We start from the raw sequence: 27415 nt of genomic DNA, 5'->3' as shown, positions 1-27415 counted from the left end.
CTCCTATATATGCGCAGCATATATGGGCGGCACAGTAGTTAGCACTGTTGCTTCACAGCGCCATGGTCCCAGGTCCGATTCCCATTTGGGTCACTGTCTGTGCGGAGTCTGCACATTCTCCCCATGTCTGCGTGGGTTTCCTCCGGGTGCTCCGGTTTCCTCCCACAAGTCCAAAAAAACGTGCTTTTTCGGTGAATTGGACATTCTGAATTCTCCTTCTGTGTACCTGAACAGGTGCCGGAGTATGGCAACTAGGGGATTTTCACAGTAACCTCATTGCAGTGTTAATGTAAGCCTACTTGTGACAATAATATAGATTCTTATTATTATGTTGTGTTTGTGAACCTGCCTCCACTTCACCTGACGAAGGAGCAGTGCTCTGAAAGCTTGTGATTTCAAATAAACCTGTTGGACTTTAACCTGGTGTTGTGAGACTTCTTACTCTGCCCATCCCCAGTCCAGCACTGGCTTCTCCAGATCCTGAGGAACCCCTGCAGTGATGTTCTTTGGGCTGTGATGATTGGCATCCAACATTCAAAACCATATTCCTTGGTTTCAAGTATGTAATGTGATCAAATGCCATCCACTCCCACTCAATTTAATTTTTGCTCGGGATCATTGATATATTTGTGCCTTGACATTTCGTCCCTCTTTACATTTTTGTCTGGCATCTAAGTCTGAATCAAGGTTGTATTAAGCTGCTGAGCCAAGAGGTTTTGCCAGAATTGAGTGCTAAGGAGCATGTTATTTTTTAATGGGCTACCGGATGACATATTGCCTACCCCCTTACCTGATGACATATTGCCTACCCCCTTCATCAGGTTTGTTGTATTATAGGTGGTGATATGATATAAATTAGATTTATCCAGTTTTTTGTGTGGCCAGGCCTTATGTGGGTAATCTTTCATAATACTGGGTTTATGCCAGGGCCATATATGTACTGAAATAGCTTGGTTGGAGGTGGAGCATGGTATTAGTGCTGGCCCCACAGAATGTCAGCACTATATCCAAAATGATATCAAGGACCATAACCTTTGCTGTGCTCAATGCACTCGGCCATTTCTTAGTGCCTCACAGTGAACCAAATTTGACGAATAGTGGTATTGATGATGGAGAAGGTGGAGAATTATCCAAGTTCCAATTTTAAAAAAAATTTAAAGTGCCCAATTATTTTTCCCCCCAATTAAGGTGCAACTTAGCGTGGCCAATCCAACTACCTTGCACATCTTAGGGTTGTGGGGGTGAAACTGACGCAAACACGGGGAGAATGTGCAAACTTCACACGTACAGTGACCCAGGATTGAAATCGGGTTCTCGAGGCAGCAGTGTTAACCACTGTGCCACTGGGCCGCCCATCCAATTTCCATTTCTGACTTAACACTTAAGCTTAGTCTCTATCGAGTATGTAGGTGTTTAAGGAACCTTCCCTTATTAGTTTCCGGATTGTCCAACACCTCCCGTTCAGTGTGGTTTGCTGCAGAGCAGGTCTCATTCATTGGTTGTTTGCCAAGAATCTGTTAGTTTCGGTATTTAACATGCTGACACCACAATATTAGCTTCACTAACTGTTATTTATCTCAGTACGAAGTCTTACAACACCAGGTTAAAGTCCAACAGGTTTGTTTCGATGTCACTAGCTTTCGGAGCGCTGCTCCTTCCTCAGGTGAATGAAGAGGTCTGTTCCAGAAACACATATATAGACAAATTCAAAGATGCCAAACAATGCTAGGAATGCGAGCATTAGCAGGTGATTAAATCTTTACAGATCCAGAGATGGGGTAACCCCAGGTTAAAGAGGTGTGAATTGTCTCAAGCCAGGACAGTTGGTAGGATTTCGCAGGCCAGATGGTGGGGGATGAATGTAATGTGACATGAATCCCAGGTCCCGGTTGAGGCCGCACTCATGTGTGCGGAACTTGGCTATAAGTTTCTGCTCGGCGATTCTGCGTTGTCGCGGGTCCTGGAGGCCGCCTTGGAGAACGCTTACCCGGAGATCAGAGGCTGAATGCCCTTGACTGCTGAAGTGTTCCCCGACTGGAAGGGAACATTCCTGCCTGGTGATTGTTGCGCGATGTCCGTTCATTCGTTGTCGCAGCGTCTGCATGGTCTCGCCAATGTACCACGCTTCGGGACATCCTTTCCTGCAGCGTATGAGGTAGACAACGTTGGCCAAGTCGCACGAGTATGTACCGCGTACCTGGTGGGTGGTGTTCTCACGTGTAATAGTGGTATCCATGTCGATGATCTGGCACGTTATTTATCTGGTACTGCACCTGGAATACCCTTCTGCACACTGCATTGTATAAGGGCTTGTATCTTAGTTTGATGCCAGTCAAAATTGAGGGATGTGTACACCATGAGGTTACAAACTATTCTGGCATTCAATTCCATTAGTGATGGCCCAGAGAATATTGTGAACGGCCAGTTTTGGGCTTGTAGCTTTTTTCCTTAATCTGTTCCAATAAACAGTGAAAATGCCATGCTACAAAATAGAGAATGTCCTCGGTGGAGACTCAGCATTATCTGGATTATGTCAAGCTGTTGGTTCATACTCTGTGGGACAGGTTTTTCACCTTAGGCACTATTCTCAAGATGTGAGAGGGGTCTTTGCAGGGTTGTCTGGGCTGAGACTGCCAGTTTTATCCTGACACAATACCTATTTTGTTCCTCACACTTCCAAGTCATGAAGGTTGTGGATTCAAGTCATGGGGGTCACTTAGCTCCAATGCTTTATGGCTACAGTGTGATGCAGAATGAAGTCAACAATGCAGGTTCAATTCCCATTCTGATTATAACAGATCATGGATACCTGCCTTTTATCCTCTCCCCATGCTTGCAGGTGATGCCCCTCAAACTATGTGTTAACTGTCTCTCTCACTAATACGAAGTCCCCCCAGTCCAGTCCACCCCAATCCAACGCCGGCATCTCCACATCATCTCACTAATGGAGGGATGGCTTTGCTCCTTTGTTGACTTATGACGAATTAACATGCATTGGCTTCTTCCAATTATTGGAATTTGTAACACTTATTGACAACTGTGTAGCTTGCTTTATCAACCACAGAGGGCATTAGGAATTAACCATGGTCCAAAATTCTGGTCCTGAGAGTTAGAAACAAAGAATGGTACACAAATGGAACTCTAAGTAATAGCCTACGGATTGAAATACCAACTAAATATTCTAAAGACTTCAGAGTATGATTTTATAGAAATTAAGACTGGAATCTGTAAGGTCCAATGCCCAGCCAACAAACCAATTACAACAGTGGATGGAACGGACACTAAACCACATCTGTACAGATTTCAAAAACTATCAATAGTCAGTTTTAAGCCACTAATTCTCAATGTTAAGAATGTGTGAATGAATAATACTAAAATTACTCAAAAATAAAATTATAGAGTATCTACAGACCCAATGAACATTTTTGAAATGTACTTTGCACTGGGCTGAAGTTATACCAAGCAATCGTAGATGCTGATAATGATCCAGGGATTTCAAAATCAAGTCTTGAAGATGGAATTTCCCGATGTTAATGTAATAATTAAGTGCTGTAAAGGACATATGTAGAGTAGGCCATACACAGCCACTCGAGCATGCTCTGCCTTTTGAATATGATCACTGATCTTCCTCAACCTCACTTTTCCCCTCAATTTCAAAATTTCTTGATTTGCTGACTAAAACTTTATATCAGCTTTGAGCACACTTGATGATTGAGATTCAGCTCTCTGGGACACAGAATTCCCAAGATTCAGAACCAAGAGAAGAAATAATAATCTTTATTAGTTCACATGTAGGCTTACATTAATACTGCAATGAAGTTACTGTGAAAATCCTCTAGTCGCCATACTCCGGCGCCTGTTCGGGTACACAGAGGAAGAATTCAGAATGTTCAATTCACTTAACAAACAACCACGTCTTCTGGGACATTGTGGGAGGAAACTGGACCACCCGGAGGAAACCCACGCAGACACATGGAGAATGCACAGACTCTGCACAGACAGTGACCCAAGCCGGGAATCGAACCCAGGTCCCTGCCGCTGTGAAGCAACAGTGCTAACCACTTCACCTCAGTCTTAAATGATCGGGCCTTAGCATCGGGCATCTACAATGTCGAGCCCACTCAGAATTTTATAAGTTTCAATGGGATCACCTCTCATTCTTCTGAACTCCTGAGTATAGGATGAATGTACTCAATCTCACACCAGGACCACCTTTCCATCTCAGGAATTAATTCAGTGAACCTTTGCTGCACCAATGAGAAGAAGAGTTAATGTGTCATGTCCTATGACTCAAAAAATTAACTCTGCTTTCTCTCCTGGTAGATGCTGCCAGACCTGCTGGGTTTCCCCAGCATTCTGTTCTTGCTAACTTTCAATGCTGCATGTACAAGAACTGCCGTAACCCTAACCTTAATTAATAAAAATGTCACTTTTCTATTCTTCCTACCAGAGTGATAACCTCATCCTTCCCACATTATACCCCATCTTGCACCTTACTACCCACTCATTTATCCTGTCCAGGTCCCTTTGCGGACTGTATCCTCCTCACACCTTACTGTCCCCGCCTAGCTTTGAATTGCCAGCAAACTTGAATACATTACTTTTAATACCATAATGAATGTAAGAAATTGTCATCTTTCAAATTTTCTGCAGTAATATTATTAAAACAATGTTATTAAACGTTTTTAAACAAATTTCTACAGAATTACGAGTGGTATAGACAGGTTGGAAGACTTAATTACAAGGGGCACAGGTTCAAGTTTAGAGGGGAAATGTTTAGGGGAGATGTGCAGGGAAAGTGTTTTCATGCAGAGGGTGGTGGATGCCTGGAATGTGTTTGTCAGTGGAGGTGGTGGAGGCAGGCACGATAGCATTGTTTAAGATGTATCTTGATAGACACATGACTGGGCAGGGAATAGAGGGATACAGATCGTTTGGGCAATAAGTCGTAGATCAAAATAAGGAATCTGGATGGGCGCAGGCTTGGTGGGCAAAAGGGCCTGCCTGTTCCTGACTGTAATATTCTTCGTTCTAAAATCTGGGTTAAGATGCATACAAACCATATGCCTGCTAGTGCTGTGATTAAGGTGTCATAAAAGTGAGGTAATTATTAATTTTCAGGTGAAGTGTTCTGCTAATAGGTCTTGAGAACCATTTTCTTGTTTGCAGATAGGTAGCTAATGGAATATTGTTTACATTGAATGACCCCTGAAGTGTAGATCAGTTTAGGGGTATTGTGTTTGAACTTGGCTAAACAAATCAAGAGTCATCTTGTAAGAGACAAAAGAATGCTTTGGGTATAGATGATGTAGTTAATTTGGAAGAGCCAAATCTGTCTGAAAAGACAGTTGGTCCTAAAACACTCATCTGAACAGAGTTGTTTCAGTTTAATCCTGAAAGGTTCTTTTGCCAAAGATTCTGCACAGAGAAAAGCAAGTAGAAGTCCAGTTGTTAACTTTATTCAAGAGTGTTATTTGAGACATATTGGTTTGCTTAATTGGAATAGTGGCAGGTTTAGGAAGTTAAGCTCTTCTCTTTTAATTAAGAACCATTGTAACGGTTAACTGTAAAGCTATTTATTTGTTGCTAATGTGGTTAATTCTGTTAAATCAGTTTGTTTTAACATAAAAGATGCGAGTGTTATCACTCTATGGTGTAGTAACATTTCCTCTTCAGTTTTACAGATTGCAAATAGTTGGGTTCGCATCCAGGATCCTAACAGTACCCCTATCTAAAACTAGTAGCCAAGGGCTCTGCACTAAACCTTGCAGCAACCCACTACTGAGTTCACAAACTTGAACATTCCCTGTTACTCTTACTTTTCATTTTCTGTTCACTCACCAACCCTCTGGGTTTGCTAATACATTCCTATCCTATCTGCATTACCCCCAACCTCATAACATGATAAAGCTGTGCTCCACTGTAAAAGTCAAAGGACTTACAAATTCAGAGGAGACTTTTCTCAGACAAGATCAGCAGCTATACAATGTTCCGTGGAACTCACCAGTAGTTCAATGTTTTCCAGCTGTTCACTATACAATACAATCCATTATGTCAATGAATGTGCAAAACTGCAACAAAATAAATTGTGTACTAAACGCAGGAGTGTTTTAAATCACTATATATAGACTATTATACTTCCTGGTTTGCTGTTCAGGAGAATACTTCAATGGGATTGATTGCTTCAGACATGCCTAGAGATCCCCAAACTGGCGTCAGGAAAGGGAGTCGATGCCACAGAGAATTCTAGATTTTTGTAGACCCCTTACTTTGAAATGACTCCCGTCGTCTTGCCGCTGACCACAAAATCCTGTCCCTGATCCTATGTCACAACCAAACTGTGTCCAGGCACCATGTGTGCACAGATGCAAGTGCAGAAACTCATTCTCTCCCTCTTATAACTGATGTTGCAGGTGGTCCATCGGGCACACATGACAGCAGCGAGAATGAGCAAGTTCTTTGGGGTTGAGGATAGATGTGAGAGGTGTGCGGGAAGCCCAGCGAACCATGTCCATATGTTCTGGGCATGTCTGGCTCTTAAAGGATTCTGGCAGGGATTCGCTAAGGCAATGTCCAAGATCCTAGACTCGCGGGTGGTGCCGAGTCCAGAGATAGCGATCTTTGGTGTGTCAGACGAACCGGGAATTCAGGAAGCGAAAGAGGCAGAGGTCTTGGCCGTTGCCTTTCTGGTAGCTGGAGAACGATTATCATAGAATTTACAGTGCAAGAGGCCATTGGGCCCATTGAGTCTGCACCGGCTCTTGGAAAGAGCACCGTACCCAAGGTCAACACCTCCACCCTATCCCCATAACCCCACCCAACACTATGGTCAATTTTGGACACTAAGGGCAATTTATCATGGCCAACCCACCTAACTTGCACATCTTTGGACATTGGGAGGAAACCGGAGCACCCGGAGGAAACCCACGCACACACGGGGAAGATGTGTAGACTCCGCACAGACAGTGACCCAAGCCGGAATCGAACCTGGGACCCTGAGCTGTGAAGCAATTGTGCTAGCCACAATGCTACTGTGCTGCCCTTTTGATGGGGAAGGACTGGAAGCCCCCGAGTGTGGAGACCTGGATTGGTGACATGGCTGGGTTTCTCAGTCTCAAGAAAATAAAGTTTGCCTTGAGAGGGTCCATGACAGGGTTCTCTCGGAGGTGCCAGCCGTTCCTCGACTTTCTAGGGAAAAAAAATGAAAATCGCTGGTCACAAGTAGGCTTCAAATGAAATTACTGTGAAAAGCCCCTAGTCGCCACATTCTGGCGCCTGTTCGGGGAGGCTGGTACAGGAATTGACCCGTGCTGCTGGCCTGCCTGGGTCTGCTTTAAAAGCCAGCGATTTAGCCCAGTGTTAAACCAGCCCTAAAATGTCAGCAGCAGCAATCGGGGGAAATGTTGCGTATTTTTGTTCTTAATATAATGTTAACGTTTACCTTGTTTTGTTAAATGTTGTTAATGGTTATGCAAAAATTATTTTTTGATGAAAATCTGAATAAAAATAATTTAAAAAAAATAATAACTTGTGTTGCAAAAGATATTTGCAGAATTTTGGATCCTTCCGTAAGAACTGCTTGAACTCTGAATCTGTAAACTGAGTCTTGACTGGCAGGGAACAACGCCCAAAGATTTAAAGAGACACCGGAATTATTTTTTCTCGTTCACTTCCTGTTTCGACTCACTTACATCTTGAGTGACGCGCGCCGCTTTTAAAGTGCCCAATTGTTAAAGGGCTGACCGGGCCACCAGGAGACAGGTTTACAGCGGTCAGCGGGCCGGGGCAGGAGCCCGAGAAAAGCCCAATTCCAGCCGAGGCCGCGGCTCCGTCTCCTCATTCTTCAAACTCTCCGCCTGACTTTAACACAAGGGCCGCCGCAAGCTGCCGCCCGCTTATTTACGGCCTTTACCTTTCCGTGCTCTTCCCGGAGCCGTGTGAGAGTCAGTGGCTCCGAGCGGGCCGCTGTGCCGGCGGAGCCAGGCCGATGCTGCGCGTCTGCCATTCCTCTCAGAGCGGAGGCCGAGCGTCAGTTTAACAAACACTCAGGAAGTGGGAGTCCTAAAGAAATGTTTATGTGTGTGATAACTGCAGGCGCACAGCTCCTCACTCCTCGTCCGCATAGAGGGAGCAGGTCTTGTCATCCACAACGTCGGAGCGGGAAACATTTCACACTCGCATTCTTGGCCCAACAAGCTTCAAGGCCGACTTCTCCTTCCCCGCCGGAGCCGCTCGGTCTCAACAACACCCGCTACCCAGCGCCATCTTCCTCAGCGCCGGCCCGGAGCGCAGCACGCGACACCGCGGGGGGGCGGGGCTTCGAGGGGAGCACGTGATACAGGGGGCGGGCCATGTAGGGGTACGTAATACAGGGGCGGACCATTCAATGTGCACGTCACACAGGGACACTTCCGAAGAGGGTTCAGCTCGAACTCCGAAGGTTAAACAGCGGCGGCCGCCTGCTGGGATTTTCCAGTATTTTCCTGCTTTCGTCCGGCCAGTGGATTTGAGCAGGAGACACGCCGGCGCAAGGGGGAAGCCGCTTGCAAGCAGCAGCGCGACACAGAATCGTAACAGCGCAGAAGGTGGCCATTTGGCCCATCGTGTCGACGCTGGCTCTTTGAATGAGCAAGTCACCGAGTGCCATTCCCCATCCTCGCTCTGTAACTCTGCATTCTTCCTTTTTCAGTACAATGTAATTCCTTTATTAATGCCTCAACTGAACCTGCCTTCACCACACTCACCCGCAGTGCATTACCCCTTGCTGCTTGAGAAGCGTTTCTCCTCCTATTGTCCTTGCTTTTTGCCAATGACTTTAAATCTATGTCCTCACGTTCTCAATCTTTTCATGAGTGGGAACAGTTTCTTCCTCTGAACTCTGGACCACCCATGATTTTGAATGCCTTGATCGAGCAGTCTCTCAGCTTTCTTAAGTCCCAACTTCTCCAATCCTATCTTCATAATAATTATAATCTTTATTGTCACAAGTAGGCTTACATTAGAGCCATAGATGTTTACAGCATGGAAACAGGCCCTTCGGCCTAGCTGGCAAATAGGGTTCAGGAAAATCCCAAGGCTTTTTACACATACATAAAAAGCAAGAGGGTAGCCAGGGAAAGGGTTGGCCCACTGAAGGATAGGCAAGGGAATCTATGTGTGGAGCCAGATGAAATGGGCGAGGTACTAAATGAATACTTTGCATCAGTATTCACCAAAGAGAAGGAATTGGTGGATGTTGAGTCTGGAGAAGGGTATGTAGATAGCCTGGGTCACATTGAGATCCAAAAAGACGAGGTGTTGGGCATCTTGAAAAATATTAAGGTAGATAAGTCCCCAGGGCCTGATGGGATCAACCCCAGAATACTGAAGGAGGCTGGAGAGGAAATTGCTGAGGCCTTGACAGAAATCTTTGGATCTTCACTGTCTTCAGGTGATGTCCCGGAGGACTGGAGAATAGCCAATGTTGTTCTTTTGTTTAAGAAGGGAACTACAGGTCGGTGAGCTTTACGCCAGTTATAGGGAAATTACTGGAGAGAATTCTTTGAGACAGGATCTACTCCCATTTGGAAGCAACTGGACATATTAGCGAGAGGCAGCATGGTTTTGTGAAGAGGAGGTAGTGTCTCACTAACTTGATAGAGTTTTTCAAGGAAGTCACAAAGATGATTGATGCAGGTAGGGCAGTGGATGTCCAGCATTTATTGTCTGTCCCTAATTGCCCTTGAGGCCAGCAGCATGGTTCGATTCCCGTACCAGCCTCCCCGAATAGGCGCCGGAATGTGGCGACTAGGGACTTTTCACAGTAACTTCATTGAAGCCTACTCGTGACAATAAGTGATTTTCATGTTGCCTATATGGACTTCAGTAAGGCCTTTGACAAGGTCCCTCATGGCAGACTGGTACAAAAGGTGAAGTCACATGGGATCATGGATGAGCTGGCAAGATGGATACAGAACCGGCTAGGTCACAGAAGACAGAGCGTAGCAATGGAAGGGTGCTTTTCTGATTGGGGGGCTGTGACTAGTGGTGTTCCGCAGGGTTCAGTGCTGGGACCTTTGCTGTTCGTAGTATATATAAATGATTTGGAGGAAAATGTAACTGGTCTGATTAGTAAGTTTGCAGACGACACAAAGGTTGGTGGAATTGCGGATAGTGATGAGGATACAGCAGGATTTAGATTGTTTGGAGACTTGGGCGGAAAGATGGCAGATGGAGTTTAATCCGGACAAATGTGAGGTAATGCATTTCGGAAGGTCTCCTGCAGATAGGGAATATACAGTGAATGATAGAACCCTCAAGAGTATTGACAGTCAGAGAGATCTAGGTGTACAGGTTCACAGGTCACTGAAAGGGGCAACACAGGTGGAGAAGGTAGTCAAGAAGGCATAGGGCATGCTTGCCTTCATTGGCCAAGGCATTGAGTATAAAAATTGGCAAGTCATGTTGCAGCTGTATAGGACCTTAGTTAGGCCACACTTGGAGTATAGTGTTCAATTCTGCTCGCCACACTACCAGAAGGATGTGGAGGCTTTAGAGAGGGTGCAGAAGAGATTTACCAGGATGTTGCCCGGTATGGAGGGCATTAGCTACGAGGAGAGGTTGAATAAACTCGGTTTGTTCTCACTGGAACAACGGAGGTTGAGGGGTGACTGGGTAGAGGTCTACAAAATTATGAGGGGCATAGACAGAGTAGATAGTCAGAGGCTTTTTCCCAGGGTAGCGGGGTCAATTACTAGGAGGCATAGGTTTAAGGTGAGTGGCAAGGTTTAGAGGAGATGTATGAGGCAAGTTTTTTTACACAGGATAGTGGGTGCCTGGAACTCGCTGCCGCAGGAGGTGGTGGAAGCAGGGACGATAGCGACGTTTAAGGGGCATCTTGACAAATACATGAATAGGATGAGAATAGAGTGATACGGACCCCGGAAGTGCAGAAGATTTTAGTTTAGACGGGCAGCATGGTCGGCACAGGCTTGGAGGGCCGAAGGGTCTGTTCCTGTGCTGTACTTTTCTTTGTTCTGGTCCATGCCGCTATCACTAAGCTAGTTCCACTTGCCCGCATTTGGCCCATATCCCTCTATACCCACCCTGCCCAGGTAACTCTCTAACTGTTTTTTAAAGGATAAAGTTGCATCCGCCTCTACCACTGCCTCTGACAGCTCGTTCCAGATGCTCACCACCCTCGGTGTGGGAAAAATTTCCCCTCTGGTCTCTTTTGTATCTCTCCCCTCTCACCTTAAAGATATGCCCTCTAGTTCTAGTCACTACCTTTGGGAAAAGATGTTGACTATCTACCTTATGCTCATTATTTTATAGACTCTATAAGATCACCCCTAAGCCTCCTACGCTTCAGGGAAAAAAGTCCCAGCCTATCCAGGCTCTCCTTATAACTTAGACCATCAAGTCCTGGTAGCATCCTTGTAAATCTCGTCTGCACTCTTTCTAGTTTAACAATATCCTTCCTATAATAGGGTGACTAGAACTGAACACAATATTCCATGTGTGGTCTTATCAATGTCTTGTACAACTTCAACAAGATGTCACAACTCCTGTATTCAATATTCTGACCAATAAAACCAAGCATGCTGAATGCCTGCTTCACCACCCTGTCCACGTGCAAATTCACCTTCAAGGAGCTATGAACCTGTACCCCCTAGATGACTTTTTCTGTAACTCTCCCCAACTCTGTACCATTAACTGAGTAGGTCCTGCCCTGATTTGATTTACCAAAATGCATCACCTCACAATTATCCAAATGAAACTCCATCTGCCATTCATTGACCCACTGGCCCAATTGGTCAAGATCCTGTTGCAATCTTGTATAACCTTCACTATCCACTATGCCACCAATCTTGGTGTCATCTGCAAACTTACTAATCATGCCTCCTACATTCTCATCCAAATCATTTATGTAACAAATAACAGTGGACCCAACACCGATCCCTGAGGCATACCGCTGGTCACAGGCCTCTAGTTTGAAAAACAACCCTCCACAACCACCCTTTGGCTTTGGTTGCCAAGCCAATTTTGTATCCAATTGGCTACCTCAGTCTGGATCCTGTGAGATTTAACCTTTTGCAACAACCTACCATGCGGTACCATGTCAAAGGCCTTGCTAAAGTCCATGTAGATAACGTCGAATGCACTGCCCTCATCGGCCTTCTTGGTTACCCCTTCAAAAAACTCAATCGAATTCGTGAGACATGACTTTCCCCTTACAAAGCCATGCTGACTTTCCCTAATTAGCCCTTTCCTGTCTAAATGTCTGTAAATCCTGTCCCTCAGAATACCTTCTAACAATTTACCCACTACAGAAGTAACACTGCAATGAAGTTACTGTGAAAAGCCCCGAGTCGCCACATTCCGGCGCCTGTTCGGGTACACAGACGGTGAATTCAGAATGTCCAATTCACGTAACAAGCACGTCTTTTGGGACTTGTGGGAGGAAATCGGAGCACCCGGACAAAACCCACGCAGACATGGGGAGAACGTGCAGACTCCGCACAGACATGACCCAAGCCGGGAATCGAACCAGGAACCCTGGCGCTGTGAAGCAATAGTGCTAACCACTGTTCTACGGTGCTGCCCATGACGACTAAATACATTTGTTTTTTTATCAATTTAGAGTACCCAATTTTTTTTCCCCCCAATTCAGGGGCAATTTATTGTGGCCAATTCACCTACCAGGCACATCTTTGGGTTGTGGAGGTGAGACCCATGCACACATGGGGAGAATGTGCAAACTCCACATGGTGTCACCCCCCCAGGCAGCAGTGCTAACCACTCCGCCACAATTCCGCCCTATGACTAGATATATCTTGAGATTTTTGTATTTCTAACAAAGCACAATATAAAGGTGGACCATGGCATACACAGCATTTTAAAAAAACTTGCTTTCCTCTTCCCAAGTGGTAGATAAATTCATATTCCCTCTAAAAATTATAAATGCCAATGTTACTTATTTTTAATTTTATTCCCAGATTTGGTGTGTTCCGCATAGAATGAAAATAGGAATATGGTTCACTTTAATGGATTTTAAAATGATGGCAAAGATTAATTTTGCTATGTGTGTTACTTGTTACATGTTCAATACTCATTTAGTCAGGTGTACCGAGGTGAAAATTATTGTTCTGCATACAGTCCAGGTTGATCATTCCATACAGGAAAATATCGGACTCACAATAAATACACAATGTAAATACATAGACATAGGGTGATATATGCGGAATGTAATGCTACACAGTAGAAAAGATGTGTGGCGAGATCAGTTCAGTCCATAAGAAGGCCATTCAGGAGTCTGTTAACAGCAGGGAAGATTCTGTTGTTTAACCTGTTCGTGCATGTTCTCAGACTTTTGTATCTTCTGCCTAATGGACAAGGTTGACAATGAGAATAAGCCAGGTGAGTGGGGTCTTTGATTATGCTGCCCACTTTCCCAAGGCAGCGGGAGGTGTGGAAGGAGTCAATGGATGGGAGTTTGCGTGATGGACTGGGCTGTGTTCACGACTCTTTGTAGTTTCTTAGGGATACATTTCCATTAATGCAGGTGCATACACCTTTGCAGCATCAGCCGGGCATTGATTGATTGTACTTTTGATTGCTTCGGCTGATATCTTCACAGTATATCCACTTAATTTTTTAATCACAATAATTGATACAAGTAAGGGCCTATGGAGAATTTTTTTTTAACCTGAGTAAATAATACTATTTCTAGGAATTAAACAATTACATAGAATTAATATCCAGTGATAAATGCTTAATGTAGGTATTTAATATTCCCATATCTTACTTCAAAAGTGTTTATTTTTTTATATCAGTGTGACTAGCAGCTTGGCATAACAAAAGTTGAATCAGATTCATATTTGGACTGCTATGGAGATGAGGAGTGAAAAGGACACAGTGGGTGTGTCCCATACTCAGATAAACTGTAGTAGAGAACGTGATGTTGTACTTGGAACTTAGGACTTTCATGAAATGTATTCTTCCACAACAGAGCCAATAGAATGGGTATTTTCTAAACTGGAATTGATTGCAAAATGTACTAAGTGCTGAGAGACTCGGAGCAACAGCAAGGCTCACAAAAATGGATTCCAGGTGCATTATTCATCAACAAGAGGTAGAACTATGCACAGATGCTGATTAGGATCCCTGACTAAAGTTAGTTTAGAATTGGAGAATCATAAAGATCACTAGCATTGCAGATGGATGTTAAACCTTTATTTTAGTTATGTATAAATACAGCACAGTGCCACAGAATGACAGGATGTCAGTGCCATCAAAAGAGATGCGAAACAGATCAGTGAAAATCTGTACAGAGTGACTGGGCACATTACTCTACTGTTCCTCCCAGCAGCTACCAAAAAGTAGCCACAAAGATGGTGGCCTAGCACCAGGCTGCAACTCAACTGCATAAACCTGTCACCTCTGAGACCTGTGAGGGTACAAAGGTGGAAACAGGTGTATGGTCTTTTCTGTTCCCTGGCTACTGTTTCCATCACTGGCAGTTATCAGAATATGCACAAAACTGTTCACAAAATGGTGTTGTTTTTTTACCCCGAGGTGAGTTTTTGCCCACACTTATCCATTACCATGACGACCTACTTGTACCTCTAACATCACCTGACTCCAGCCCTATCTCAGTTCATCTGATGCTGAAACCCTCGTCCATGATTTTGTTGCCGACTATTTCAATTCTCTTCAGCCTATCTCCCATTCTCCTCATCCAAAACTCTGCCTTCTGTATCTTAACTCACACCGAGTCTTGTGTTATGGGCCAGGGTTTACAAAACTCCAAAGTATATCATGGAGTTCACCTGACCCACAACTTTTTACAGATTTTGGTTATGAGGAGCAGAAGCGTCTACCTTTCAGGTGTTATTCAACAGATACCTTAAGCACTTTTAATCAAAAATAAGGTTTATTCTACAAATTCAGTTAACATTTCTATAAACACACACGGTAAGCATTTTTATCAACTACAAACATAAATATCCCACACAGCTACAGTTCTCTCTCTCTCATATGTGCAACCCTTAATAACTTCCCTTTCAATTTGATAACAACATCCAATAAGCCAGAAAAACCCTTTCACCAAAACAGTAGGTTTAAATTATTTCCAGAGAACAATTATCACTTTTAAATTATCAAGTGATCTGGACACCTTTTAACATATATATATATATATAGAGAGAGAGAGAGAGAGAGACAAGATAAACCTTCTTTGTCTGAATCCAGCTTCCAAAAATGTAAAACGAAAGTAAAACTCAGAGCCACAGCCCAGCTCCACCCACACAATGACATCACTGAAGCCATGTGATAATACAAAACATTTCTTAAAGGGACACTCCCATGACACTTGTTCAACCAACACCCCTGTATCTGCTGACGACAAAGGCTCCAGGTCTGATAATACCAGTTTTAAAATCTCCATTCTTATTTACAAATCCCTTCAGTTCTTCAAGATTTCAAAATATCTGTGCTCCTCCAATTCTAGCATGTTGAGCATCCTCGATTTTAATTGCTCCATGATTGATGGCTGTGCGTTCAGCTGCCTAAATTCTGGAATTCCCTCTCTAAATCTTTCTGTCCCTCTATCTCCCTTCCTCCTTGAAGTTACTCCTTAAAACAACATACATCTTTTGTGATGTCCTGATGTCTCTTTCTGTGTCAAAAATCTTTTCTATTATGCTCGTTAAGTCCCGAGGACGTTTTGCTCCATGAAAGGCACTATAAAAACGCAACTTGTTGCTGTAAATTTCAAAAAAAGTTTGTTATGAACTTAATGTGCACCCACCTCTTTTGTCAGACGGGCAGCGTGATGACATCTAGCATGTTGTAATACAGTGTCACATCATTAGGATGCATCATTGTTAGTATTTAAAGCAACTCTTCGAAGTGACATAGATTTGACAAAAACATTTTTTCACAAAAGCTTCAAAAAATACTTTTAAGTACCCCCAACACATTTATTTTACATGCCCAACCTGCTATTCAAGGCTAGGATTAGTAATAAATACCAGAAGCATTGTTTCTTGTGTGGGTGAAGGACAAAATGATTGTTATAGCAAAAGCAAATATTGCAGATGCTGGAAATCTGAAATAAAAGTAGAAATGCTGGGAATAGTCAGCAGGTCAGGCAGCATCTATGGAGAGAAACAAAGATAAAAGTATTAGGAAGAATGAAGGATAATAGTCAACCTGAAAGTTACCTGTTTCTCTCCACAGATGCTGCCTCACCCGCTGACTATTTCCAGCATTTTCTGCTTAGATTACAGAATGAAAATGAGGCGTGGTACTTCTTGGTTGTTTTAAAAGCTGTTTCTAACAAAGATTAATAGTAGGTTCGGAGACTGAAGTCATCCCACTGCCTCTAAATCGTCTTCCAGTTGGCATCCAATTTATACAAGAGTACTGCCACAGCTTTATGAATGACGTGCTGCAATGTCAGAGCTCTGATACTGGAACAAGTATAATACAAAGAGAGGGATGTAAAATTCCCCCCCCCCCCCAATTAATGAGCAATGTGCATTTAAAATTTCTTACCAATTCTGATTTTTTTGTATGCTTGCTTTGCAAATCTTTGGAAATTCAAGATTAGTATCAAGGAAAAGTCAGCATTCTTTTCTTAGTATATTTATATTCTGATCCTTAATCATTCGGATTAGGAACAGCTATCAAGCCTGCTCCGCCATTTAAGTAGATTGTGGCTGATCTGATTGTAATCTCGCCATTCCTGCCTACTCCCGATAACCTTTTACCTCCTTGTGTAATCTTATTTGCCTTCTGCCAGTTGCACATGGCTCAGGTAAATGACCTTTGAGGTTCTGTTTCTTAATCTGGTGCCTAGCTCCTCATACTGACTATACAGAACTTCCTTCCTGGTCCTGCCTATGTTGTTGGTACCTACAGGAACAATGGCCACAGTCATTCCCCTTCCAATGCAGGTTCCTCTCCAGCCCCGAGCTGATGCATCGAACCCTGGAATTGGGCAGCCAACACAGCCGTCTGGACTCTCACTCCTTGCAACTGAGGACAGTTCCAAGCCCCCTCACTATACTGTCCCCTACTACTGCTACGTTATTTTGTGCTCCCCCAATTGAATGGCTTCCTGTCCCATAGTGTCATGGTCAGTCAGTACATCCTCCCTGCAGCCTCCATTCTCATCCAAACAAGCAGAAAGAACCTCAGGCCTGTTAGGCAATTGCAGAAGCTGACAGTCCTGCCCTCTGGGCCCCTTACCTGCCTCAGTTGCAGTCACATCCTCCTGTCCCTGACTACTTTCCAAACCAGAAGACCCTAACCTACGGGGTGTGACCGCCTCCTGATAAAAAGTGTCAAGGGAACTCTCGCCCTCCCTGGTGGGTCACAGTGTCTGCAGCTCTGCCTCCAGCTCAATGACTGAGCTGAAGCTCCTCAAGCCGCAGACACTTATTGGAGAAGTGCTTGGCTGGATAACATTGGTATCTAAGAAATTCCCACGTGCTACAGCCAAGACACCTGTTCTGTCATACTTATGAGCTTTAATTATTTAGTTCAATTATTTATTTTGTTTTATAAATCTATTAATCTTATCACAAATTCCTGTACAATTTTAAACCTTGGGAATAGAATAGACCTTGACCACACAGGCTACTCCCCAACATATCATGTCTTCCCTCCAGTTTAAAAAAGTTAGAAAATGCAAAGGAGTACCTCCCTCCCCGACCCCCTCAGCTCACCAGACTCCCACCGAAAAGGGGACTGACTAGTTGAGCCCAGGTACAGCAAAGACCAGTTCAAGCCAGTTTCTTAATTAACAATTTCAGCTGCTGCCAGTGGATAGCTTCTATTTCCCTTCCTGATTAAAGTTAGAATTTAACCAGTACTTGTAGTTAAATGTTAAGTACAAACAATATTAGATTTTTAGAAAGATATTTAAGTTTCCCTCAGCTCACCAAACTCCTGTACTCCAGTAAGGTTGCACTCCAATGTAACTGACAGCTTGAAGCCAGTTCTCCTGCAAGACTGAAAATCATTCAACTTGCATTTGTCTGACGCTTCTCTAATTCTAGGCCAAACCTATGTGGCAGATGTTAAGTTACGACAAGAACAATAATGTGCAATATGAAATAGTAGCACTTTAAAATAGTTTTAAATGAATATGAGGGGGAGGGAAATATTTATATGTTGTCACTGCACGCATATTAATCGTGCTGTTTTTAGCCATGAGACACCCTATTGTTTTGCCTTAAAGGCAGGGTTAGATGCTGGTGCTACACAGTCAAGTTGGTGGAATGGGAGTACAGTTGGTAGATGAAGTTCAAGTGGAGAAATACAAAGTGGTTCATTTTGGCAGGAAGAACATGGAGAGACAATATAAAGGGTTAGCTCTAAAGGGGATGCAGGAGCAGATGGACTTGGGCGTACAGGTGCATAAGTCATTGAAGGTGGTAGGAGGGTTTTGGACACCGTTTATAAAGCATAGAGAATCCGAGGCTTTATTAAGAGGGCCATACAGTACACATGAAAGGAGGCTACATTGAACTTATTTAAGACATCAGTTTGGCCTCAGCTGAAGCACTGGGTCCATTTCTGGTTGTAGCGCCTTGGGGAAGATGTGAAGGCATTGGAGTTGTTGGGAATGGTTCCAGAGATGAGGAACTTCAGTTATGAAGTTGGATTGGAGAAGGAGAAGGCTGAGATGGAGGTATTCAAAATCGTGAGGGGCCTGGACAGGGTAGACCGGGAAAAGCTGTTCCCACTTGTGAAATGATCCGGAACCAAGGGTACAGATTTAAAATAATTGACAAAGACAACATGAGGATAAACCTTTTCATCCAGCAAGTGGTTAAGGTGTGTAATGCCGCTGCCCGACATTGTAGTGGAGGCAGATTCAATTGAGGCACTCAAAAGAGAACTAGATAGTTATTTGAAAAGGAAGAATGTGCAGGGTATGTGGGTGAGTGGCACTCGATGAACTGCTCATTCTCAAAGAGCCAGTGCAGACTTGCAGATCGAAATGGCCTACTACTGTAATAGCTCCACAGTGCTGTGCCACTCTTGTAATATTTTGGTTTATTAACAACTCGACAGTTACAGATCATAAACAGTCGCAAGACACAAAACCTCAATACACTTCAACAGTTACATAGCAAAAACAGTCGCAAGGCACAAGGTCACATGACACTTCAACAGTTACATATCGAAAACAGTCACAAGATGCAAAATCTTCAGTACACACACACATACAACCACTCCGCCCCAAATGGCAGCCACACATTGGTGGAAAAGGTGCTCCAGCGAGCAACGCAGACCACCGAAAAGGGGTACGCCAATATAGGGCACAGTATGAGAGAGTGAGTAGGAACCCCCCCTCCCACAAGGGACCACAATGCAACTCAAAACAATGAGTAGTGAACCAGGCCTCTGGCTACAAGCCAGAATATAGCTAATTTTTCCCCTTATCCTCCTCCCCACCCTCCGGCAGGTGGCCAAGAGGGATCTCCCCGTACAACACATGTACAGTCTATCAACAACTAAACAATTCATCAACATTTTAGATATGTACAGTCAAAGGGAATAGAAAACATTAATATACCAAATGTCGTGTTAATCACCCAGGGGTAACACGGACTGCAACTGGATGCAGTTGTACTTGAAAGTAGACTCCAAACTTTGGTGTTGGTTCAATACGCTTTATTGAACTTGTTAAGCAGTGCACACTGTTCGCTGTGGGTTTGACACTCTACTAATCTAGGTGTGCTTACTATAACTAACTAGACCAGACTAGCTCTGAGCCACGTGTAGAAGGTGCTAACTGTCATATACACCCTGACTGTCACTCCAGTTGTCACCAGTGGAAAGAGGCAGAGTGTTGATGCCTCGTGTGTTTTATAGTGGGAGACCACCTTCTAGTGTTCTGCCTGTGATTGGTTGTGTTCTGTCCTGTATGTTGATTGGCTGTACTGGGTGTCTGTCATTGCCTGTCTGTATCTCATTATGTGCACGAGTGCATGTCATGACAGCTCCCCTTTTTAAAAAAAATGTTGGTTGCCTGAGCATATGCGACTGTATTTACATGTAGAACTATTTACATTAAATGGCGAGTGGATGAATATGTACATAAGAGGTGTCTAGCGTGCAGATACAGAACAAACTTTCCAAGATAAATTTCTATAAGTCCAAACTTTGGGGCTTGCGTCTGATCCTTGTCGACCGCTTGAGAGGTGGAGGTGGGGACAACGGAGCCTTGACACGCGGGATTGCTGCCAGATTGGTGGCCTCGTGGTGCGAGGTGTCCGGAGGAGGCACAACAACATATGGAAAAGTTGGATCTGGTGGTGGGCAGGCAACGTTGCGCAGTGCCCTTCTGTTGCGCCTGACAATGGAGCCATCAGCCATACGAACAACATACAATCTGGGAGCAGCCTGTCGAACAACAACAGCTGGAGCTGACCAGCCTCCATCAGGTAGCTTGATCCGATCAGCATCTTCCGGAGATAGCATAGGCAAATCAGTAGCATGAGCATCGTACGTCAGCTTTTGCCGGTTCCTGAGTTGCTGCACCTTTTGCAGCACTGGGAGGTGATCCAGGTCGGATAAGTGTATGGGTGGAACAGTTGTCCGCAGGTCTCTATTCATGAGGAGTTGAGCCGGAGACATACCGGTGGACAGAGGGGTTGCCCTATACGCCAACAGCGCAAGGTTGTCCGCAGCCTTGCACAGCAGTTGCTTCACTATATGGACCCCTTTCTCAACCTTCCCGTTGGACTGCGGATAGTGTGGGCTTGAGACGATGTGGTTGAATTGGCACGACTTGGCGAAATTGGACCACTCTTGGCTGTGGAAGCAGGGACCATTGTCACTCACGACAGTGAGTGGAATACCATGCCTGGCAAATGTCTCCTTGCAGGCCTTGATGAATGTCCTTGATGGGAGGTCTGACAGCTTCACAACTTCCAGGTAACTTGAGAAGTAATCTATGATGAGCACATAGCCACGCCCATTGGCGTGAAAAAGGTCGATTCCCACCTTGGACCACGAAGAGGTCACGATCTCGTGTTGCTGGAGTGTTTCTTTTGTTTGAGCAGGCTGGAAACGCTGGCAGGTCGCACAATTGAGGACCATGTTGGATATGTCCTGGCTGATTCCAGGCCAATAGACAGCCTGCTGGGCGCTGCGCCTACACTTTTTGACACCTAGGTGTCCCTCGTGGATTTGTTTCAGCACTAAGCTCTGCAGACTGAGGAATAACGATACAATCTAGCTTGAGGAGGATCCCCTCGATGACTGTCAGGTCGTCCTTCACATTAAAGAACTGAGGGCATTGCCCTTTTTGCCAGCCATTTGCAACGTGGTGCATTACACGCTGCAGAAGAGGGTCTTTGGCAGTCTCTTCACGAATGCTGATCACTCTTTCATCTGAGGCCAGGAGGTTTCTGGCACACAGCTGCATCTGTGCCTCAATCTGGCGGATGAAGTCAACCTGTTCACAGGGCGAGGTGATGGAGCGGGACAGGGCATCCGCAATTATCAGCTCCTTGCCTGGTGTGTATACTAACTCAAAATCGTACCTTTGGAGTCGAAGGAGAATGCGCTGAAGCCTGGGCGTCATGCCATTCATGTCCTTAGGAATGATATGGACCAAGGGATCTGTGGTCAGTCTCCACTGTGAATGTAGGTAGACCGTAGACGTAGTCATGGAACTTTACAATGCCGGTTAGGAGGCCCAGGCACTCTTTTTCTATTTGGGCGTACCTCTGTTCAGTAGGAGTCATGGCCTTGACGCATAAGCAACTGGAGCCCAGGACGAGGAGTCATCCCTCTGGAGGAGCACCGCACCAATGCCGTCCTGGCTTGCATCCGTGGAAATGTTTGTTTCCCTCTCTGGGTGAAAAAACGCTAGTACCAGAGCAGTGGTGAGCTTTGCTTTGAGCTCGAGCCACTCTGCTTGTTGTGTGGGTAGCCACTGGAATGCAGTGGACTTCTTCACCAGATGCCTGAGAGCCGTGATGTGTGATGCCAAGTTGGGAATGAATTTTCCCAAGAAGTTCACCATTCCGAGGAAGCGTAGTCCCGCCTTCTTGTCTTCCGGGGTCTTCATGGCGTTAATGGCATTGACCTTGTCCGAATCTGGTCGCACACCCTGCTGGGATATCTGGTCGCCCAAGAACTTGATGGTTGACATGCCAAAGGAGCACTTGGCCTTGTTCAGCTTGAGGCCGTTTGCATGGACACGTCGAAAGACTTGTTTGAGACGAGATATATGTGTTCCTCGGGGGTCGTGGACCATATGATTACATCATTTACGTAGACACGCACACCCTCAATGCCCTCCATCATCTGCCCCATGATTCTGTGGAAGATTTCAGAGACTGAGACAATGCCGAACGGCATGTGGTTATAATAGTACCTGCCAAATGGTGTGTTGAGCGAGCAGAGCTTCCTGCTGGACTCGTCCAGTTGTATCTGCCAGAAACCACGCAATGCATCTAGCTTCGTGAAGAATTTGGCATGTGCCATCTCACTGGTCAGTTCCTCCCGCTTCGGGATCGGGTAGTGTTCCCACATTATGTTCTGGTTAAAATCTTTGGGATCTATGCATATCCGCAACTCTCCTGAGGGCTTCTTCACACAGACCATCGAGCTGACCCAGTCAGTCGGTTCCGTCACTTTGGAGATGATGCCCTGGTCCTGGAGTTCCTGTAGCTGTGCCTTTAAACGTTCCTTCAGAGGAGCCGGCACCCGGTGTGGTGCATGGATTACAGGCGTGGCATCAGGCCGGAGTAGGACCTTGTAGCAGTATGGCAGAGTGCCCATTCCATCAAACCCATCGGGATATTGAGCAAGGATGTCATCAATGTCAGCCTGAAGATCCACATTGGAAGACGTGGCATGGACTCGCTGAACGAGGTTGAGTAGCTTGCATGCATGGGCACCGAGCAGGGATGCCTTATCAGGCTTGACGATTTCGAATCACAGTGTGACATTGATGGTCTTGTTGGAGACTAATAGATGACAAGATCCTAGTGCAATTATGGCATATAATTATAATCGAGGAGCTGGCAGGCTGGTGGAAGAATTTTTTAATGCGGTCAAAATCAGCTTGAGAGATGAGATTGGCAGAAGTATCAGTGTCCAGCTTGAACTGGATGGTGCATTGATTAACTTGTACAACAGCACGCCATTCGTCTGCGGAATCCACATTGAGGATAGATAGACGTCTTGCTGAATTTGAAGAGGCATACTCACATGTAGTGATGATGCCCACACGATAGGGGGACTCCAGGCAGTCGTCCTCTGGATCCGTAGTGCTACCAGGATCAGAATCCAGTAAACCTTGCTGTACACATCGAACGCGCTTGCGTTGGAATTGGGATCGCTGGCCCTTGACTGGTGGTGCAGACCTGCACAAGGCTGCATAATGTCCAGGCTTCCCGGAATTTAAACATCGCCTGCCTTTTGCAGGGCATTGCCACTTCAAGTGGGTGGTGCCGCAGTTCAGGCACGTCATGACGTTGACGTCGTTACGCTCCGTGTGTCGTCGCACATGCGCAGTGCGGTCAGCCGACGTTCGCACCTGTGCAGTTTGGTTTTCGGCCGCTTCGTCCTCCCGTTCGTGTTGCGCATGCGTGGGGCCCCAGGAAAAGCACGCAAAATGGCCGCTTTCATTGATACGGAGGCGCTGCATCCGGGCGATGGCCTGTACACTCGCTGCCTCGTGGGAGGCACGTTTTTCATATTCTGTCGATTTGAAACGGGAGTACCGATTTCTCGCATGCTCTTGCACTATACACGTCTCGATTGCGACTGGCAGGGTCATGTGCTTAATTTTGAGGAGTTGCTCCCGCAAGGAATCGGCGTGCACCCCAAACACGATCTGATCCCTGATCATGGAGTCAGCAGTTGCACCATAATTGCAGGACTGCGCTAATATACGGAGATGAGTTGGAAAGGATTGGAACGGTTCATCCTTACCCTGAAGGCGTTGCTGGAAGATATAGCTCTCAAAGGTCTCGTTTGTTTCAACTTCACAGTGACTGTCGAACCTCTCCAAAACGGTCTTGAATTTGGTCTTGTCCTGGCCATCGGTAAAATTAAGCGAGTTGAAAATCTGGATGGCTTGGTCCCCCGCAGTTGATAGGAGCAGCCCGGTTTTTCTGGCATCGGACGCATCCTCGAGGTCAGAGGGCTCAATGTGGAGAAGGAACCTTTGCTTGAAGACCCGCCAGTTGGCGCCGAGATTGCCGAAGATCCGTAGCTGTGGAGGGGCCTGGATCTTCTCCATGCCGTTGGAAGGCACTTGCTGGTCATCACGGAATCACTTGAGGTAAACCACTTAGAATTAGTAGACTACTGGTACCATGCTGTGTTGATCACCCTGGGGTAACACGGACTGCAACTGGATGCAGTTGTACTTGAAAGTAGACTCCAAACTTTGGTGTTGGTTCACTATGCTTTATTGAACTTGTTAAGCAGTGCACACAGTTCGCTGTGGGTTTGACACTCTACTAATCTAGGCATGCTTACTATAACTAACTAGACCAGACTAGCTCTGAGCCACGTGTAGAAGGTGCTAATTGATATATACACCCTGACTGTCACTCCAGTTGTCACCAGTGGAAAGAGGCACAGTGTTGATGCCTTGTGTCTTTTATAGTGGGAGACCACCTTCTAGTGTTATGCCTGGTGATTGGTTGTGTTCAGTCCTGTGTGTTGATTGGCTGTACTGGGTGTCTGTCACTGCCTGGTGAGGGGCTGGTTTAGCACACTGGGCTAAATCGCTGGCTTTTAAAGCAGACCAAGCACGGTTCAATTCCCGTACCAGCCTCCCCGAACAGGCGCCGGAATGTGGCGACTAGGGGCTTTTCACAATAACTTCATTGAAGCCTACTTGTGACAATGAGTGATTTTCATATCTCATTATGTGCATGAGTGCATATCGTGACACCAAAAACATCCACTAAATACAGAAACCCACCAATAGTGTCACTCTTGTATCTGCAGTGTTTTCTCGCGCTTCAAGTGCCCTGTCCTCTAAGCCACGTGCATCCTACACGGCCCCGCACCCCACGTGCTCCCTACATTGCCCCCCCCACGTGCTCTCTACATTGCTCCGCCCCCCACGTGCTCTCTACAATGCCCCGCCCCCATGCTCCCAACACGGCCCGCTACCTGTGTCACGTGCTCCTGACATGGGCCGGCCCCTTTGTCACGTGCTCCTTCCGTAGCCCCTCCCCAGCTGTGTCACGTGCTGCGCTCCGGGCCGGCGCTGAGGAAGATGGCGCTGGGTAGCGGGTGTTGTTGAGACCGAGCGGCTCCGGCGGGGAAGGAGAAGTCGGCCTTGAAGCTTGTTGGGCCAAGAATGCGAGTGTGAAATGTTTCCCGCTCCGACGTTGTGGATGACAAGACCTGCTCCCTCTATGCGGACGAGGAGTGAGGAGCTGTGCGCCTGCAGTTATCACACACACAAACATTTCTTTAGGACTCCCACTTCCTGAGTGTTTGTTAAACTGACGCTCGGCCTCCGCTCTGAGAGGAATGGCAGACGCGCAGCATCGGCCTGGCTCCGCCGGCACAGCGGCCCGCTCGGAGCCACTGACTCTCACACGGCTCCGGGAAGAGCACGGAAAGGTAAAGGCCGTAAATAAGCGGGCGGCAGCTTGCGGCGGCCCTTGTGTTAAAGTCAGGCGGAGAGTTTGAAGAATGAGGAGACGGAGCCGCGGCCTCGGCTGGAATTGGGCTTTTCTCGGGCTCCTGCAGCCCAGGTTTTCTCTTAAAGCGACCGCGCTGCAATGATGTACATGTAACGGGTCCCATCCCCGGCCTCAGACCGCTGTAAACCTGTCTCCTGGCGGCCCGGTCAGCGGTAGCTTCCCTCCCTTCTCTCCCCCCCCCGTTACGCGGGGATTTTGTTGCTGGACTTTGACCCACCAATTCCGCCGTTGTTATTTGTACCGGATGAAGGGATTTCGGTCTCGCTAAATTAGAAATCACCCTTTAGTGGTGGCGGGCGAGTTTTGCAAGAAAGAAAAGCGCTTTAAAAGCAGCGTGCGTAACAGGGAAGGTGCTAGTCAGCGTTTCGAATTAAATGCAATGGAAACTGAGGAAGCAAACACTTTTATTCGGTTGCACCTTTGCACCTGATGTCACGCTGCTCCAGTCCTTTTAGAACTTTCTCTAGTTTACCCTCCAAGTGAGATGAGCAACGTGTATCTTAATTTTCCCAAAATAACCTAAACTGTTAGTCAAAGCCATAGTGTGGTAATCCAGTGGAATCCAACCTGTTTTATTGCACAATTTACTTTAAAAGGTTTAAATAGTATATCTAAATTTGTCTCATTAAATTTCCACGGTACTTGACAGTGCTGAAGAGTCTAGAACTAGGGAGCATAGTCTCAGGTTAAGGAATCAATCACTTAAAACTGAGATTAGGAACTTCCCCTCTGAATTGCGATTGTTTGGAATTATGTATCTCACGGGCTAGGGATGGACAGTCGACGAGTATGTTCAAGGGTAAAACGGATATAGATGTTAGCGCTGCACGGATATCGAGGGATATGGAAATCGGCTGGGAAGGTGGAGTTGGGATCAAAGACCAACCACAATTGAATGATGGAGATGTATTCTACTATTTATGTTATATGTTAAATTTAAGGCAATGTTGACTGTCATGTGATCCATTTTCCTGCAGGGTGCATATACATGTGTTCCCTCCAATTCTCTGCTCACATTTAACTTTCCAGATTTGTTAACGCTGGAGTTTACTGTGATTATCATTTGTTTAACTTATACTTGTTGATAAACTTTCTGTGGCGTTTCACACAGCAAAATGCCAGCCATGTGTAGGGAGTTTGTGCATTCACCCTGTGTCAGTGTAGGTTTCCTCTGGGTGCTTTGGTTTCCTCCCTCAGTCCAAAGATGTGTAGGTTAGGTGGATTGGTCATGCTAAATTGCCCTTTAGTGTCCAAAGGTTAGGTGGGCTTACGGGGACAGGGTGGCAGATTGGGCCTGGGTGGGGTTCTCTTTCAGAGGGTCAGTGCAGGCACGATGGGCTGAATGACCTTCTGCACTGTAGGGATTCAATGTTGGGTTCCAGCAAAATCTGGCCCATAGAGTATGGCGCTCTAGATTGCAGTACTCCTCCATTCTTCCAGTGATTAAAATACGTTGCACGCTGTTCAGTTGAAGAAGTCCTGATTGTTTTTCTCCTGGTGTGCTTGTGTTCAGTAGGGAATGCTGGTGAGCAACCAAGAGCTGTGACTCATTAGATTTTACACTTCATAGATTTTACACTGTCCCATTTGAGCTTGGTTAACTCTGCATACCCAAACCTGGGTATGCCCTGATCTGAATGATTGCACTAATGACTGACAAACTCTCTGACACACCTGGAAACTTTATTTCATTAGTTGACTAATTTGTCTAATAATTTAAAACA

At 45.7% G+C, this 27415-nt stretch overlaps 2 protein-coding genes across 4 annotated transcripts in view; one reads left to right on the top strand and one right to left on the bottom strand.

Annotated features, from left to right (window-relative positions):
• Positions 1-8295, bottom strand: part of LOC140430578 (uncharacterized protein F13E9.13, mitochondrial) — a 72525-nt gene extending 64230 nt beyond the window's left edge. Inside the window, exon 1 of one of the 2 annotated variants that reach the window (XM_072518152.1) lies at positions 7913-8295. The gene's annotated coding sequence lies outside the window, so the exon portion shown is untranslated. Of the gene's footprint in view, positions 1-7691; positions 7860-7912 lie in introns of those variants that run through there. The other variant, XM_072518153.1, reaches the window with a different exon arrangement.
• Positions 8296-25219: 16924 nt separating this feature from the next.
• Positions 25220-27415, top strand: part of uri1 (URI1 prefoldin like chaperone) — a 66037-nt gene continuing 63841 nt past the window's right edge. The window contains exon 1 of one of the 2 annotated variants that reach the window (XM_072518146.1): positions 25220-25608. In XM_072518146.1, coding sequence (XP_072374247.1) covers positions 25516-25608 — 93 coding nt within the window. In that variant the 5' untranslated portion in view covers positions 25220-25515. The remainder of the gene's footprint in view (positions 25609-27415) is intronic. The other variant, XM_072518148.1, reaches the window with a different exon arrangement.

Source organism: Scyliorhinus torazame, chromosome 10 (genome assembly GCF_047496885.1).
Source record: "Scyliorhinus torazame isolate Kashiwa2021f chromosome 10, sScyTor2.1, whole genome shotgun sequence".
Taxonomy (NCBI): Eukaryota; Metazoa; Chordata; class Chondrichthyes; order Carcharhiniformes; family Scyliorhinidae; genus Scyliorhinus; species Scyliorhinus torazame.
Note: the sequence above shows the minus strand (reverse complement) of the source record. Positions and strands in the feature narration are given on the sequence as shown.